General features: G+C 40.4%; 1 protein-coding gene across 1 annotated transcript; it reads left to right on the top strand.

Moving 5' to 3' along the window:
- Positions 1–429: 429 nt before the first annotated feature.
- Positions 430–16,054, top strand: LOC112230455 (transmembrane protein 178A). The gene is made up of 4 exons (XM_024396779.2): positions 430–1,270; positions 9,808–9,921; positions 12,151–12,288; positions 13,849–16,054. Exons 1-4 carry the CDS (start codon positions 859–861, stop codon positions 14,088–14,090), a joined length of 906 nt encoding a protein of 301 aa, XP_024252547.1. The 5' UTR covers positions 430–858; the 3' UTR covers positions 14,091–16,054.
- The last annotated feature ends 798 nt before the right edge of the window (positions 16,055–16,852 follow it).

The raw sequence follows: 16,852 nt of genomic DNA, 5'->3' as shown, positions 1-16,852 counted from the left end.
ATAGAGAGAGAGAGTACTGCAGTATTGGCTCATATCATTCCTTGAAAGTTTGTGTGACCATTACGTTCATAAACAGGTGCATCTTCCAACATTGTGTAGCTGGTCCGCACTCGAAAGGAGATTCAAGGTTTCTATTTAGTATTAATTTCATTCAGGGGTAGGTACATAGACAAATGTTTTGGCCTGTTTCGCGTGTGTCATGTATGTGTGTGCATCTGAGAGAGAGAGAGAGAGAGTAAATTAAGTTTTACACATTAAAATTGTCAAACTGTAACTTGTTACTTGTTGTTTTGGGAGTGTTGATGTTTCATCAAAATAAGGACGCAAGGGTTAATTTGGAGCCTTGGAGTAAGGACGAAACCATTATTTTATCTTAAAGACACACCCATCTTTATGGCTGACTTTGAAAGAGTAGGACAACCTTGACATTCCCTCACACAAGCTGTGTGTCGCCTCCGGGAGATGGTCATTCCCTCTCCATGTGAATAGGAGGAGCCTTTAGTTTTAGAGGACACGACTTCAAGTCCAGGTGCTGAGGAGAGGGAATGAGCGAGAGGGGTGGTGTGGTTTATGCAGGTAAACACTAGTAATCTCGACCACAGAGAGGCAAGTGCGGAGTTTAGCCCACACCCAGCACGCTTGCGGACACCGTCCCGATCCACCTGTGTTGCTGTATCTTCAGCAACCCGCGAGTGGGAAGCAGCCAATGCCACTGCGCTCTCGACTGTGGACGGTGCTCGCAGGTCAGAGGATGCGTAAAAATGCTTAGTAACTGGAATAGCAGGTGCTGGAAGAAGGGCGTCCGACTGTCAACACGTCTAAACTGTGCGCATAGCGCCGAGCGCTGATGTTCAAACCATGGAGAAACAAGCTCTTGCAACGGCTCTGAGCTTGTCCATGAGCGTTGTCTCTTTACTCTTGCTGGTCACCGCTATCTTCACCGACCATTGGTACGAGACAGACACCAGAAGGCATAAGGAGAACTGCGACGAGTATGGGTCGGATTCTAACGACCAGAAAAACAGGGAGATGCCAATATACCACTTGCCTCTTGTGGACAGCGGTAACTCCAAACGGAACGTGGCGCTTATGAAGCCGATTCACGTCGGGAGTAGAGAGGAGGAATTGCTTGAGAACTGGAGGGCGATACTGGGGATGGGGATTCTTGAGACGGAATGTGGGCGTCCGTTGTTCTCCACATATTCTGGACTGTGGAGAAAATGCTACTTTCAAGGCATGGACCGAGATATCGATAAACTCATATCAAAGGGTAAGTTTTAATGTGCACACTAAAAAGTGTGAGAAAAGAAAAACAGTTGTGAAATTTGCTGTCAATGATCCGTGACTATTAGGCAAGGACTGTTTTGCATTCCTTTAATCGAGGTAGCTCCATCTGTGGTGATGATTCTGCATACGTGCATTGCGTCAAAACAAGGTTTATGAGGGCTCATATGCACAAAGGCTCATGATTATACACGCCCAAACTAATTTCCAGGAACATGAATTGCCATTTCAAACTCATTGCCAAGGCTTGCTTTAGTAGGCTATTTTTATTTCTATAATTGTCGCATCATGATGAGGGTGCTGAGAAATTATAGCCTAATGATTTAGGTTATTAATAGGCTAATTTATGAGGAACATTTTTACATTTATTTCCCTCTCATTTTCCCACAGTGGTAATCGTTGTAGACTGGCCTGGGAAATGTTTGTTTATGTTGTTATCCCAGTCAAATCGTCAATAGAGCCATCGATAGGGCTACAAAAGCCAAAAATGTTGATTGACGACAGAACCCAAAAGGGTTCTTTGGCTGCACCCATAGGATAACCCATTTTGATTCCAGTTACACCCTTTTTGGTTCCAGGTAGAACCATTTTGGGTTCCATGTAAAACCCTCTGTGGAAAGGGTTCTACATGGAACTCAAAATTGTTTTACTTGGAAGCAAAAGGGTTCTACCAGGAAGGGACAGATAGCACCTTTTTTTTTACCCACAAAGAAACCCCTTTGAAGCCATTTTTTATTCTACAGGGATGTGTTCAACATAGAACCCTAGGGTTCTTAAGAATAATCTCTATGGAAATTGAGGGATCTGAAAGGTTAATTTGATTGAAAGTGTTCTACCTACAACCATAAAGGCTTCTCCTTTAAACGCCAGAATAAACCTTTTCTAAAACTGATACGGTGAATTCATGCCCAATGTGCTGAAGTTCAAGTCCCTACAAAGTCTTTTTAAGGTTGAAACTCAAAAGGTCGATCGGGATGAATGGAGAACATTTCCCCATGGTGTCCAGTCCATCAAGATTAATGTTGCCCTGATTAAGCCAGGGGCTAAATGTCACCGAAACCCACTTGCCACCTTGCATTTAAAACAGATAAGGTGTCATGTGAAGGATCTCAAGCTTCAACACCTACCCTTTGATTTCTGTCAATGTTGATTTAATTTGATACCTGTGAAGGATTGTGCCCATACACTCTTAGAAAAAAGGGTTCCAAAAGTGTTCTTTGCGGAAGGATAGGGTTATACCAAGAACCGTTTTGATCAGAAGAAGGGTTCTTTGTAAGGCGAAGGGTTCTACCTAGAACTATTAACATCCTAAAAACATCCGTTTTTGGAAGAAAGGGTTCTTTGATGACTCTTTGGAAGGCAAGAAGGGTTCGACATAGAACCACATATACAGTGCATTAGGAAAGTATTCAGAGCCCTTGACTTTTTCCATATTTTACGTTACAGCCTTATTCTAAAATTGATGAAATAGTTTTTTCCCTCATCAATCTACACACAATACCCCATAATGACAAAGCAAAGCAGGTTTTTAGACATTTTTGCAAATGTATAAAAAAAATATCACATTTACATAAGTATTCACACCCTTTACTCAGTATTTTGTTGAAGCACCCTTTGGCAGCTATTACAGCCTTGAGTCTCTTGGATATGACACTACAAGCTTGGCACACCTGTATTTGGGGAGTTTCTCCCATTCTTCTCTGAAGATCCTCACAATCTCTGTCTGGTTGGATGGGGAGCATCGCTGCACAGCTAGTTTCAGGCTGATTAATTAGGGCCGATTTCAGGTTTTCATTACAATGGCCACTCTACCATTGTAATTGGTGGAGTGCTGCAGAGATGGTTGTCCTTCTGGAAGGTTCTCCCATCTCCACAGAGGAACTCTGGAGCTGTGTCAGAGTGACCATCGGGTTCTTGGTCACCTCCCTGACCAAGGCCCTTCTCCCCGATTGCTCAGTTTGGCCGGGCAGCCAGCTCTAGGAAGAGTCTTGGTGGTTCCAAATGTACATTTAGGAATGATGGAGGCCAGTAGGTTCTTATGGACGTTCAATGCTGCAGAAGTTTTTTGGTACCCTTTCCCAGATCTATGCCTCGACACAATCCAGTCTCGGACATCTATGAACAATTCCTTTGACCTCATGGCTTGTTTTTGTTGTTTTTGTTCTGACACGCACTGTCAACTGTGGGACCTTATATAGACAGGTGTGTGCTTTTCCAAATCATGTCCAATGAATTGAATTTACCACAGGTGGACTCTAATCAAGTTGTAGAAACATCTCAAGGATGATCAATAGAAACAGGATGCACCTGAGCTAAATTTTGAGTCTCATACAGCAAACAGTCAGAATACTTTATTTTTTATTTTTTACAATTTTGCAAAAAATCCAGTTTTTGCTTTGTCGTTATGGGGTATTGTGTGTAGATTGATGAGGAAAACAATTAATGCAATCCATTTTAGAATACGGCTGTAACATATCAAAATGTGGAAAAAGGGAAGGGGTCTGAATACTTTCCAAATGCACTGTATACTGTATATAATATTTCACAGCATGCTCTATTGCAGGGAGATTTTCAGAATTGCTTGTTTTACTGTAATATCTGTGTTTTTGCATGTACATTGATCGCTTGATAAATATTATGTTACACAGAGATAAATAACATACCATTTTCTGAACTAATCCAATCTCTTAGTAATTGGATTTATTTCACCTATTACTGAGATTATTGTTTCAATTTAGATGATTGAAGTTGTCTCAGTATTCAATCTTTCCTACCCTGGCAGTCATTCTGAAAGCAAGTTGCAGATGATTAACAATTCCACTTTTTGTATATTCTATCTCTGTCTATCTCTGTCTGGATTCCAATAGGAATTACACATATTACACACAATATTGCCGTAAATAATTTGATTTTAAAAGCTAATAAGCCTAGTGGAACCGTTCATATAGGGTTCTAGGAAGAACCCTCAGAAGATAAAAGGGTTCTTAGTAGAAACATTTATAGATGGTTCTAGGAAGAACCTTTAGATGATAAAATGGTTCTTGGTAGAACCCTTCATAGAGGGCTCTAGGCAGAACCTTTCACAAAGAGTTCTCGGTAGAACCATATACAGGGGGTTCTATGAAGAACCCTACATTGAGGGTTCTAAATAGAACTCTCTGCAAAGGGTTCTATTCAGCATCAAAAAGGGTTCCCCATGGGGACAAACCAAATAACCCTGTATGGTTCTACTTAGCACCTATTTTTCTAAGTGTGTAGACTAAGGCTACTCAACCTCATACCAAAGGAGTTGCCTCTTAGACGTTCTTGGACCTAAATGGCAAGATAATGCCTCAATGAGCATCTTATTTACTCAGTGGCTGCATCTCAAATGGCACCTTATTTCCTGTAGTGCACTTATTTTGACCAGGGCTCATAGAGCAATAGTCAAAAGTAGTGCACTATACACTCTTAGAAAAAAAGTGCGATCTAGAACCTAAAAGGGTTCTTCGGCTGTCCCCATAGGAGAAACCTTTGAAGAACCCTTTTTGGTTCCAGGTAGAACCTTTTTGGGTTCCCTTAAAAAACATTTCCACAGAGGGTTCTACATAAAACCCAAAAGGGTTCTACCTGGAACCAAAAAGGGTTCTACCCAGGCTCCCAGTGTCCTGTCTGGAGCGTGAAGTCACGAGCTCTGCTGGTTGGCTACTGCGAAGCAACATAGTGGTGCCAAAAGCCCTAGAAAACCTATGTAAATTACGATCGTCAGAACGGCCAAAAATGTTTGGGGGGGGGGGGCAGCCGTTTTGGGATCAACCTAGTTTATTATGGTCAAGTTCGATCCCCACAGTGAATTATTTAAGAGTTTGTTACAAATTGAGATATTTTATAAAATAGTCATCCAGTCTGACTACTACTGTCACGCCCTGACCTTAGATCTTTTTATGTCTCTATTTTGGTTTGGTCAGGGTGGGATTTGGGTGGGCATTCTATGTTCTTTTTTCTATGTTTTTTGTATTTCTTTGTTTTGGCCGGGTATGGTTCTCAATCAGGGACAGCTGTCTACCATTGTCTCTGATTGGGAACCATACTTAGGTAGCCTTTTCCCACATGGTTTTTGTGGGTAGTTAATTTCTGTTTAGTGTTTTGCACCTTACAGGACTGTTTCTGTTTCGGTTATTCTCTTTATTATTTTTCAGTTTGTTCAGTTTCATTAAAAAGCATGAACACTTACCGCGCTGCGCTTTGGTCCGATTCCTCTTCCCCAGATTACAAAAACCGTTACAACTACACAGGACCACGTGCTGACACAGACCAATCATGGGATATGAGGATGCTCCCAGTTGACTCTCTCAGGCAGGATGAAAACGACTACATCGACCATGATCCTTTGCTCGTGACAGCCACTTTCACTATGATCCTTAGTGCCATTCAGCCCCATTTAGCAATAGGGCATGCTTAAAATTAACATACTTCCGGCTTCATGTGCCAATTGGGAGTTTTCCATAGGAATACGTGGATGACGTCAGCACTATCACTATCTCTACTGGGACAGTCGAAGAATACTTTTTTTTAAGAGTGTATAGGGAATAGGGTGCCGTATGGGACACAGTCAGGGATTGCGAGCAGAGCTACTCATATCTATGCAAAGTCACGGCGTGTTGGTTACTGTAAATAAACAAACAACCTTCCGACTCTCTGAGCGTGAGATGCAGATGCTCGGCTCGCAGCCTCACACGCCTCACGTTCACAGTGAGAGATCAAACACATGTGTCAGCTTCAAAGTGCCTGCTCAAATATGCACATGATGATGTTTCATAATTTCTACCAAGTATGAAATGGTAGCAGTTCCCATGCATTATGTAGATGTGGACCACAAGACCTATGATGAGAGCTTTTGAATGTGTGTTAAGATTTTGAATTTAAAAAAGTGTTTTAAAGAGCATCAGGGCTTCGTTCGATGGTAAACTGTCTAGATTTTGTCCCACCAATTCAAGTTGTGGGAGCTCAGCTTGAAATAAGGACAGACGTTCTCACCGGCAACGTAGGAGTCATGGGGCGTCTACTGTACTCTCGTACAAGAAAGAGACAACATTTTACAGTAGCTCACATACAGAGACACCGTAACAGCAGCAAAGGTAACTTGGTAACACTTTATAGGTTGCCTTTTATAAAGTTCATTTTTCTAAATGGCTTATAACAGTTATTTAATCATTTGTAAATGCATTATAAACAAATGTGAAAGGGTACCTTATAGTGTTTACTGAGCACTCACTATGTGAACCTGTCTAAATCTGTCCAGTTTGGAAAAAGAACAAAGTAAGCAACAGCACAGGCCAAGTTAAATGAATTTGTCCTGCATATAGTTGATTACTATACCAATTAAACTCTACAGAAGACCTAGGCTTACCATTCGTGTAAGGGAAACTGGACAACCCAAGTCATAGGTTGCTTCAAAGCCAAGTAAATGTTAAAGTGTTTACCCTTTTCAAAGCAAGTGAGCCATTGCATGGAAATACAAGAGCTCTCTCAAATGTCACAGTTTGAGGCAGTTAATGAGGGTAAAAAAATGTTTTGAGTATTGCAATGGCCCTTTACAATGCGACCTGACACATCAAAATGCCTGGTTTATGACACAAAGGCTTTTGTTAACCATCAGTGACATAAAGCTGTTATGAAATTCAACTTTTATACAGTACATGATTATAAACCATTATAATATGGCATTATGCCATATACAGTACCAGTCAAAAGTTTGAACACGCCTATTCATTCAAGGGTTTTTCTTTATTTTTACTATTTTCTACATTGTAGAATAATAGTGAAGACATAAAAACAATGAAATAACACATATGGAATCATGTAAAAAAAGTGTTAAACCAAAAAAGTGTTAAACAAATCAAAATATATTTTATATGGATATTCTTGAAAGTAGAAAGTAGATAGAACTCCCTTTTCCTTGATAACAGCTTTTGCACACTCTTGGCATTCTCTCAACCAGCTTCATGAGGAATGGTTTTCCAACAATATTGAAGGTCTTCCAGTCCTGTGGCGGTCCTCATGAGAGCCAGTTTCATCATAGACCTTGATGGTTTTTGACCAAATAGGGCTATCTTCTGTATACCACCCCTACCTTGTCGCAACACAACTGATTGGCGTAAACACATTAAGAAGGAAAGAAATTCCACAAATTAACTTTTAACAAGGCACACCAATTTGGTATTTTATTAGGATCCCTATTAGCTGTTGCAAAAGCAGCAGCTACTCTTCCTGAAGTCCACACAAAACATTTAACATGGCATAATACAGAACATTAACAGACAAGAACAGCTCAAGGACAGAACTACATACATTTAAAACAAGGCACACGTAGCCTACATATTAATGCATACACACAAACTATCTAGGTCAAATAGAGGAGAGGGATTGTGCTGTGAGGTGTGGCTTTATCTGTTTTTTAAAATCAGGTTAGCTGTTTATTTGAGCATCAATAGATGGAACGGAGTTCCATGCAATAATGGCTCTATATAATACTGTACGCTTTCTTGAATTTGTTCTGGATTTGGGGACTGTGAAAGACCCCTGGTGGTATGTTTGGTGGGGTAAGTGTGTGTGTCTGAGCTGTGTGTAAGTTTACTATGCAAACAATTTGGGATTTTCAACACATTAATGTTTCTTATAAAAAGATGAAGTGATGCAGTCATTCTCTTCTCAACTCTTAGCCAAGAGAGACTGGTATGCATAGTATTATATCAGCCCTTTGATTACAATGAAGAGCAAGGCATGCCTCTCTGTTCTGGGCCAGCTGCAGCTTAACTATGTCTTTCCTTGCAGCACACAACTGGACAATAATTATGATTAGACAAAACTAGAGCCTGCAGAACTTGCTTTTTGGAGTGTGGTGTCAAAAAAGCAGAGCATCTCTTTATTACGGACAGACCTCTCTCCATCTTTACAACCATTGAATCTTTATGTTTTGACTATGACAGTTTACAATCTAAGGTAACGCCAAGTAATTTAGTATCCTCAAATTGTTCAACAGCCACACCATTCATTACCAGATTCAGCTGAGGTCTAGAACCTAGGGAATGATGCTCTTAGTTTTAGAGATGTTCTGGACCAGCCACCCATTCCAAAACAGACTGCAACTCTTTGTTAAGGGTTTCAGCGACTTTATTATCTGTGGTTGAATCATCAGCATGCATGGACACATATGCTGTGTTTAATGCCAGTGGCAGGTCATTGGTAAAAATTGAAAAGAGTAGAGGGCCTAGAGAGCTGCCCTGCAGTACACCACACTTTACATGTTTGGCATTAGAGGAGCTTCCATTAAAGAAATCCCTTTGAGTTCTATTAGATAGAGAGCTCTGAATCCACGATATGGCAGAGGTTGAAAATCCATAACACATGCATTTTTTCAACAACAGGTTATGGTTAATAATATCAAAGGCTGCACTGAAATCTAACAGTACAGCTCCCACAATCTTCTTACTATCAATTTTTTTCAACCAATCATCAGTCATTTGTGTCAGTGCAGTACACGTTGAGTGCCCATCGCTATAAGCATGCTGAAAGTATGTTGTTAATTTGTTTACAGAGAAATATTTGGTCAAACACCATTTTTTCCAACAGTTTGCTAAGAGCCGGCAGCAAACTTATAGGTCTGCTGTTAGAACCAGTAAAGGCCACTTTACCACTATTGGGTAGCAGAATAACTTTGGCTTCCCTCCAGGCCTGAGGGCAAAGACTTTCCTCTAGGCTCAGATTAAAGATATGACAGATAGGAGTGGCTTTAGAGTCAGCTACCATCCTCAGTAGCTTTCCATCTAAATTGTCAATGTCGGGAGGTTTGTCATTATTTTTTCCATCTCTCCCACACTAACTTTACAGAATTCAAAAGTGCAATTATTTAATTATTTTTTTATACATGAATACGATGGTTCACTGTTCGTTGAATTGAAATGCATTCCAGGTGACTACCTCATGAAGCTGGTTGAGAGAATGCCAAGAGTGAGCAAAGCTGTCATCAAGGCAAAGGGTGGCTACTTTGAAGAATATAAGATATATTTTTTGGTTACTACATGATTCCATATGTGTTATTTCATATTTTTGATGTCTTCACTATTATTCTACAATGTAGAAAATAGTTTTAAAAAATAAAGAAAAAACCTTGAATGAGTAGGTGTGTCCACACTTTTGACTGGTACTGTATGTTGTCCTAAGAGTTGTGCAAAGTTGGTAGAATATTATTCACAGCTGTAATGGCTGCCACAGGTGCTTCCACCGAGTATTAACTCTGAGGTGTGAAGACACATGCAATCAAGACATCTTATTTAGAATTAATTTAGACATTTTTCTCAAACTTTCTTTCAATTTAAATATGTGGAGTAGGCTGTAGGTAAAAATCCAGTGTAATCCCTTTTTAAATGTAATTATGGTAACTTCAAGTAAAGATATGCAAGTTGGGCAAAGATTTTACGTAACGAAAGTAATGCGTTCTAATGTTAAAACGTAGAGCTTTTTGGTAACCCATTCTCTCCACAGGTATTGCGGACCGATGCACAACTGTCAAGTACCATTTCTCTCAGCCCATTCGGCTTCGAAACATCCCGCTCAACCTGACGAGAACCATTCAGCAAGATGAATGGCATCTCTTACGTAAGTATTGCAGACTGAACGTCCCACAACCACCTGCAATAAAACCTCTTGCATGGCTAGCAGTTTTTTATAGAGAAAAATAGTAATCGTGTCTTTATGTAGGAATTAAAGGAGGCTAACTGCACCATGGATCGTTGGCCAAAGCCTATGGGGAAATGTATGTTTTTTTTGGAGGGGGGGTTGGATAAATGTTTTTTTTAAATAAGGTCTGTGGTAAAAGGCCACAGGCTTATGAGATCTTATACTTTTCGTTCTATGAGATAATCTTCCTCAGCTAATTTTTAGGCATTTATGTAATCAAAACAAGCACACAAAGCACATAAATACTTTATAATACATAAAGGTCATGCAGTCTTACTGATATTATCTCATAGAACAAAACATATAAGATCACCTAAGCCTGTGTTAACTTCAGATCTTATTTTCAGTGTTTATCCTAACATCCCACTCCTTCCCCATTCATTTCCCCTATTTCCCCTAATGAACCAGAGGTAGAAAATGCTAGCTCATTTCCGGCTGGGTCTGAGCAAAAAGTCTTTTGAACAATGGATAGATGGCCTTGGTGTGATGTGAGAAGTTTGATTCCAGGTGCCCCACAACTGCTCTCTGTTGGTGTCTGCGGTGGGATAGTCTGACGTCTGTCGTGAGTAGTGTTAGGGTCCTTTAAGATCAGCTTTTCCAGGTAGTTGTTGGTGCAAAAACGTAGCGATCCTAACTTTCATCTTACGGATTTGGGGCAAATTTCTACCACCATCTTTGCTCAGACAATAGCATTGTATCCCTACCCATATTATTTCCATTATTTATTGGGGAATATTTGTACTGTTCTTGCTCTTTCCATCCCTTGTATTGTGTGTTTTTTTGTATAAATATTTACATGTTTTGTATGTGTGTTTTTTAAATATGTTTTTCAATGCTTCATACAGTACTGTAGACTAAAGGTTCTGTCTGTTGTGTCTAGGTTTGATAATGAAATAAGAGTGGAAGTCCAAATACCAGTACTCCATATTAATTTGGCTTCATGCTGTGGAACCTTTAGAACCTTCAGACAACCCTAGTGATCTCATCAGACATCCATGATCTTTAATAAGGCTACTACTGGGTACACATGGTGAATATGTTAAGTTAACCTTTCGAAGCTAGTATTCCTACTCCAATGTCCAACCCCTGATGAGTGGATTACTACATGGTTATGGAAAATGTTCACGGGGAGGAAGTAAATGTCAGCTCATACAAGAAAAACATATTAACGCCACACAGTCTATTATTACTGCACAACTAGTCTGAGGAAGAACATTCATCAAAGTCAAAATACGATTGGTTTTCTTTGTCTGCATGCCATCTTTAGACAGTGGCAGCATCCCAAATGGCACCCTATTCCCTATTAAGTGCACTACTTTTGAGTGCACAGTTGTTCCCTATTAAGTGCATACGGTGTTATTTGGGACGCTGACATTGTTTTTCCTGCTCGAGTTTGATCCTGTGTAAGGATACTGCAACTCGATCTGACAAATGTATGAGATGCAGAGTAGGCCTAAACATTTTGGGGGAAAGTATCGGATATGTGATTTATGATCAATGTGTCATAATGTTGTTGCAGTATATCATAATTTGCAGGAATTGAATATTACCATCAACATATCCCACTATAAAACTGTTGTGTGTTGAGTGACATAATGCTTGCCATAACATTTACTGAAAACAAGGTACAATGCTGTCATGATGCATTAAGGAAATAATTCAAATCACCTATTTTTAACAGTCATGGCTGGCCATTTTATGTTATGACAGGCGTCATGTCATTCTTATGACAGGGTTGTAACAAATGTAGGACAGGGGAGACCAAAAGAAAAGTATTACCTAACAAAAACTCGTGTTTTTTCCCGTGTTTGTTTGGAGACTGTTGACGGGCAGCACGAGCGGGTTTACCAGGGGGCGGTTGTCATGGAAATGTTGGTGTGTGCATGTGTGCTAATGTTTTCACTCGTGTTTGTGCTCTTGTGTGTGTGTGTGTGTACGCTTTGTGTTTGTCTGTGTGTGTGTGTGTGTGTATGTGTGCTTATATGTACGCTTTTGTGTATGCTGGTGTCTGTATCTTTGTGTGCTTGTGTGTGTGTGTGTGTGTGTGTGTGTGTGTGTGTGTGTGTGTGTGTGTGTGTGTGTGTGTGTGTGTGTGTGTGTGTGTGCGTGTGTGCGTGAGTGCTATGTTTATATGTGTGTGTGTCTCAGATCTGCGGCGAATCACGGCGGGGTTCCTGGGGATGGCGGCTGCCGTTTTGTTGTGTGGCAGCATTGTGGCCACAGTGGGCTTCTTTTGGGAGGAGAGCCTCACCCAGCACGTCTCCGGCCTGCTCTTCCTCATGGCAGGTACAACGCCTGCCAACTACCAACACCCTACCTCTCCTGTGTGTGTGTTAGGGCTTTCATTGCCAACGGCCTACCTATCCTGTATGTATGTGTGTGTGAGTGTGTGTGTGTGTGTGTGTGTGTGTTAGAGAGAGAGAGAGACAGACAGAGAGAGATATAGAGAGTGTGTGGTTCTCTTTCCCTTTCATTGTTGGTTTCTTTGTGATGGCAGCTTTCAACTTTTGTCTCTCTCTGCCTCTTTTACTGCAACCTCTCTATATCTCTAGTTTTCTCCCCCTTTCTCTCTCTCTCTCTCTCTCTGTCACATCTTTTCCTGCTCCTCCCCTCTGGCGTACGACATCGCCAGAATACTGACCACCGATCCTGGGATTCATCATTACGCACACCTAGCACTCATCATTACGCGCACCTGTTAATAATTATGATTCACACCTGGGCTTCATTACCTTCATAATTTCTTCCCCTTTATATGTCACTCTCTTATGTTTTCTCACCAGTTGGTATTATTCTTGTGTACCAGCGTATAGCCCGATGGAATTGTCTCGTTTCTGGTTTTGTCGTTTTATTAAACTTTTGACCTGCACCTGCTTCCTGACTCACAGCTCCGTTATTGCACTCTCTCTCTCGTCCAAATCTTCCTCCAAAGTGTTCATCAAACACATACAGTAAAGGCTCTTTTTTTAGCAGAATTTGTAAATGCCTAATGGATACAGAGGCATTCATAATACCTTAGAGACAGGTGTTAATATGCATAATAAAACACGCCATAAGCATTCATAATAGCTCATCGCTACAAACAGGAGACTACTTCTATGGTTGTATGTAAACATTCCTATAACATATTTATAACATTACAATAGGGCAGATAATTTTTAATTTCAGTTGTGTTTTAGATTTTCTTTCAACTTGTGTTTTTGTTACGGTTTTCTTCCGTCGAAAGAGAGTCGGACCAAAATGCAGCGTGGTTAATACGATACATGTTTAATGACGGGAATAAACACGACAATACAAAAACAACAAACGGAACGTGAAAACCTATACAGCCTATCTGGTGACAACTAACACAAAGACAGGAACAATCACCCACGAAACACTCAAAGAATATGGCTGCCTAAATATGGTTCCCAATCAGAGACAACGAGAATCACCTGCCTCTGATTGAGAACCGCCTCAGGCAACCATAGACTTTGCTCGAACACCCCACTAAGCCACAATCCCAAAACCTACGAAAAACCCCCATACATAAACACAACACAAAATAAACCCATGTCACACCCTGGCCTGACCAAATAAATATAGAAAACACAAAATACTAAGACCAGGGCGTGACAGTTTTTTATTTATTTATGTTATACTATATTTCCGTTCCATGTGAATGGCAATCCGGATTGGCACATCCATTTTTTAAACTTTTAAATGAATAATATATATAGCCATTGAAGAATATAACTTAGAAATGCCTCATGATCTTACTTCAACTGTCTAACCTGTCATTTGTTATTTTAATCCTGCATTGTCTCTTTAATAAAAATCTTGGAAGTTACAATTTGTCCCCTCCAGGGATCTTCTGCACCATCTCCTTGTGCACCTACGCCGCCAGCGTCTCCTATGACCTCTCGCGGAACCCACCCTTCATCTACGGACTGCCCGGCGACGTGGACCATGGCTACGGCTGGTCCATCTTCTGCGCCTGGGTCAGCCTGGGACTGACCGTGGCATCAGGCTGCCTCAGCACCACCTACCCCTTCCTCAGCCAAACCAAGGCCCTGCACTCCAAAACCGCACGGGAGTCCTCAGTATGAGCGGTATGAGCAGTGTGAGAGAATTGAGTGCCCCCTGTAGATTCGGGGGGGGGGGGAATTGTTGATGTGGACATTTTGTTGCTGACTGAAAACCAATATAAGAGGAGATGCTTTATTTTTTATGAAACCAGAGATGACAACATAGTGTTTCAGTGAGATGTGGGAATCTTGTTGCTCTTTTGTGGACTCTTGTCATCCTTTATCGAGGTGTTATGCAAGGTGCAGGTGTTATGATGTGTTATTTATGTGTGTTTGTATGTGCACACAGGCAAACTCACACATACATATGGACCTACACACACAAATTGTTAGTTCTCTCTCTCTCTCGCTGTCTCTCTCTCTCTCTCTCTCTCCAAGACATGGAGAACAACATGAGAGTGAATAACATGAAACAACATAAATACCCACACAGGCATACCACACACACATAAAACATGTGTGTATATATTACCATATATATGAAAAGGGCATACTTCTTATTGGTGGTTTGGTAAGATTGAATCAAATGGACATTGTATAAAAATACTAGTATCACTTTGAAAGCAAGAACCCTTTTTTTTCAGATGTAAGTGGTATATTTTCAAAACTCTTAAGTACAAAACTCTAAACTGATAACATGTGTAATGCCCCCTATCTTATGTTCAGAACTTTTGACTGTGCATTCAGCAGGGTTTCACACATCTTTCACCCCTGAGTCATTAATGCAAAATCAAAGTTTTCCTCAAATACCACAAGCACATTTTTTTTGGTCACCAATACATCAGATAATGATAGGCTCACCATATAGTCATTTGAACTACCACTTTCAATTGTTGTTTTTTTCAATCACTTTGGCGCAATTTTCATTAGTATATGGTACATTTTCGCAAAAATCAAAACAGATCATCACAATCGCTCATGTTTCAAAACTTTAAGCACATTTTTAATTGACTGAGTAAAACAAACAAATTCACAAAGTCACTTGTTCACTGCACCAAATCACCTTTTCAATTTAGATAAATATTCAATATATATGTCTGCTTTTCAAAATGCAATATTCACTTTACTTTTGATATTAGTTTCTTGTTATTTGTTGACAATACTATAAACTATCACTTAATCAAACTGCTCAAAATGGCTGAACCACAATTATGTACTGCCTAGTTAACATATATAGTTTGATAACTGTTGAACACTGTAAATGTCTACATTTTTACCTAAATGTATCAATTTGACATCAATTTATGCTGGAAGTTTTGAAACATGAGCCATTTTCATTATCTGTTTAGATTTTTGTGTTTGGAGTTGTGTACCACATACTTGTGAAAATTGCACCAAAGTGATTGAAAAAAACTGTTATCCACAGCCTATGAGATCCGATGGATTCGATTGGTAATTTCAGTTGTGGCAATCAAATTGTACAAAGTTTTTAGCAAACCCATTAACCAGTCCCTTCCCAAACAGATGAGGCATAATCACTAATAATTTGCCAGACTGTGAGAAGAATGCTGACAATGATAGACAAAGGACTACAGGGTTTGTTGCTTACATAGTTGAGGAAACTCATTTTTCTCGCCCAACACAAATGGTGTACAATTCTACATTGAAATGTGAAAACAGTGGAAACTGGATGAGATAATGTTGACACCGCTTGAATGGATGTAAGACTTTTGTGTTGAACCATTATCACAGATATTCTGAGCAGCCAACAGTGAGCGGTGGGCTCTGAAAGTTAGTTGCTGCCCCATGGAATGGCCAGCTTTCGCAACAACTCTATCTGACCTGGAAGACTTGTAGGGACCTTGAATGGCTTGTGGGGACATTAAATGACATGGGTGGACCTTGCAGGTTATGTATGTTCAACTCAGCGTGCTGTTTCAGAAGCAGAGCAGCATTTCTGAAACAGTACAATGAGCTTCAACTCTTCTCTATGAATTGTAAATAAAAGATTATCAACAAGAACGTATGTTAAGAGTTTATGACATGTCTTATGTTGAGCTTTGTCTCTGTGTGTTACCTTTGTTACGAAGGCCTGCATGATGCTGTTCTAATGCATTTTCAAGACCCCCTTATAATGTCATATAATCATATCATAATGATCCTTACTAAATGCACCATTTCATATCAGTTGACAAAACATATTTTATTCTGTATTATAAAGGATCCTTCATACACTCATGACAAAGTATTGTCAGTAAATCCATTGTAGCACATCAGAGCATGGTTTCACTACCAGATACCAGAGGTCTTAAGCAGTATTGCCATAATCGTCTTTGTTGGGAGCTGGGAGCGGCGCCTACTGGACAGGTGACTTCAACAGGTCCCTCATACAGTTTAGATGTGCCTGCACTCGAGATCACGATGTGTAAACTACACTCTCTGTCTTACTTGCCACAAACACATTGGTAAAACAAGACAACAGCCTCTACTGCAGTCCTGAATTCATCTGAGGATTTCTGGTCTACACGCATGAATATACATTCTGAGGTGTGTACACAGCATGCAGGAGTCGCTCAAACATCTCAATCTTCTCATGGACCACAATGGAGTAGGTGATGGAGAAGTCTCTCTCCTCCACACCCAGGAGTATCATGACGAACCCTCTGTCTGTAACATAACTTTTACAGTTTTAGGTCACGTCGTGGCAGAATGCCTCAGACAGGAGCTTGGGCTTATTCTTTGTTTTCTGAGCTGCTCCTTGTCGATGCCCTTCAGGTCTCCTCTGATGATTGGAGGAGTAGGCTGGCAGATCGTCTGCGTAGTCTTATGGTAGGAGGTAAGGT

The sequence above is a fragment of the Oncorhynchus tshawytscha genome, linkage group LG32 (assembly GCF_018296145.1).
Source record: "Oncorhynchus tshawytscha isolate Ot180627B linkage group LG32, Otsh_v2.0, whole genome shotgun sequence".
NCBI classification, from domain to species: Eukaryota; Metazoa; Chordata; class Actinopteri; order Salmoniformes; family Salmonidae; genus Oncorhynchus; species Oncorhynchus tshawytscha.
Note: the sequence above shows the minus strand (reverse complement) of the source record. Positions and strands in the feature narration are given on the sequence as shown.

Coding starts and splice junctions, on each gene's coding strand:
- LOC112230455 (XM_024396779.2), top strand. CDS start 859: ATGGAGAAACAAGCTCTTGCAACGGCTCTGAGCTTGTCCATGAGCGTT. Junction 1,271..9,807: donor CGATAAACTCATATCAAAGG/GTAAGTTTTAAT, acceptor TTCTCTCCACAG/GTATTGCGGACCGATGCACA. Junction 12,289..13,848: donor CCTGCTCTTCCTCATGGCAG/GTACAACGCCTG, acceptor TGTCCCCTCCAG/GGATCTTCTGCACCATCTCC.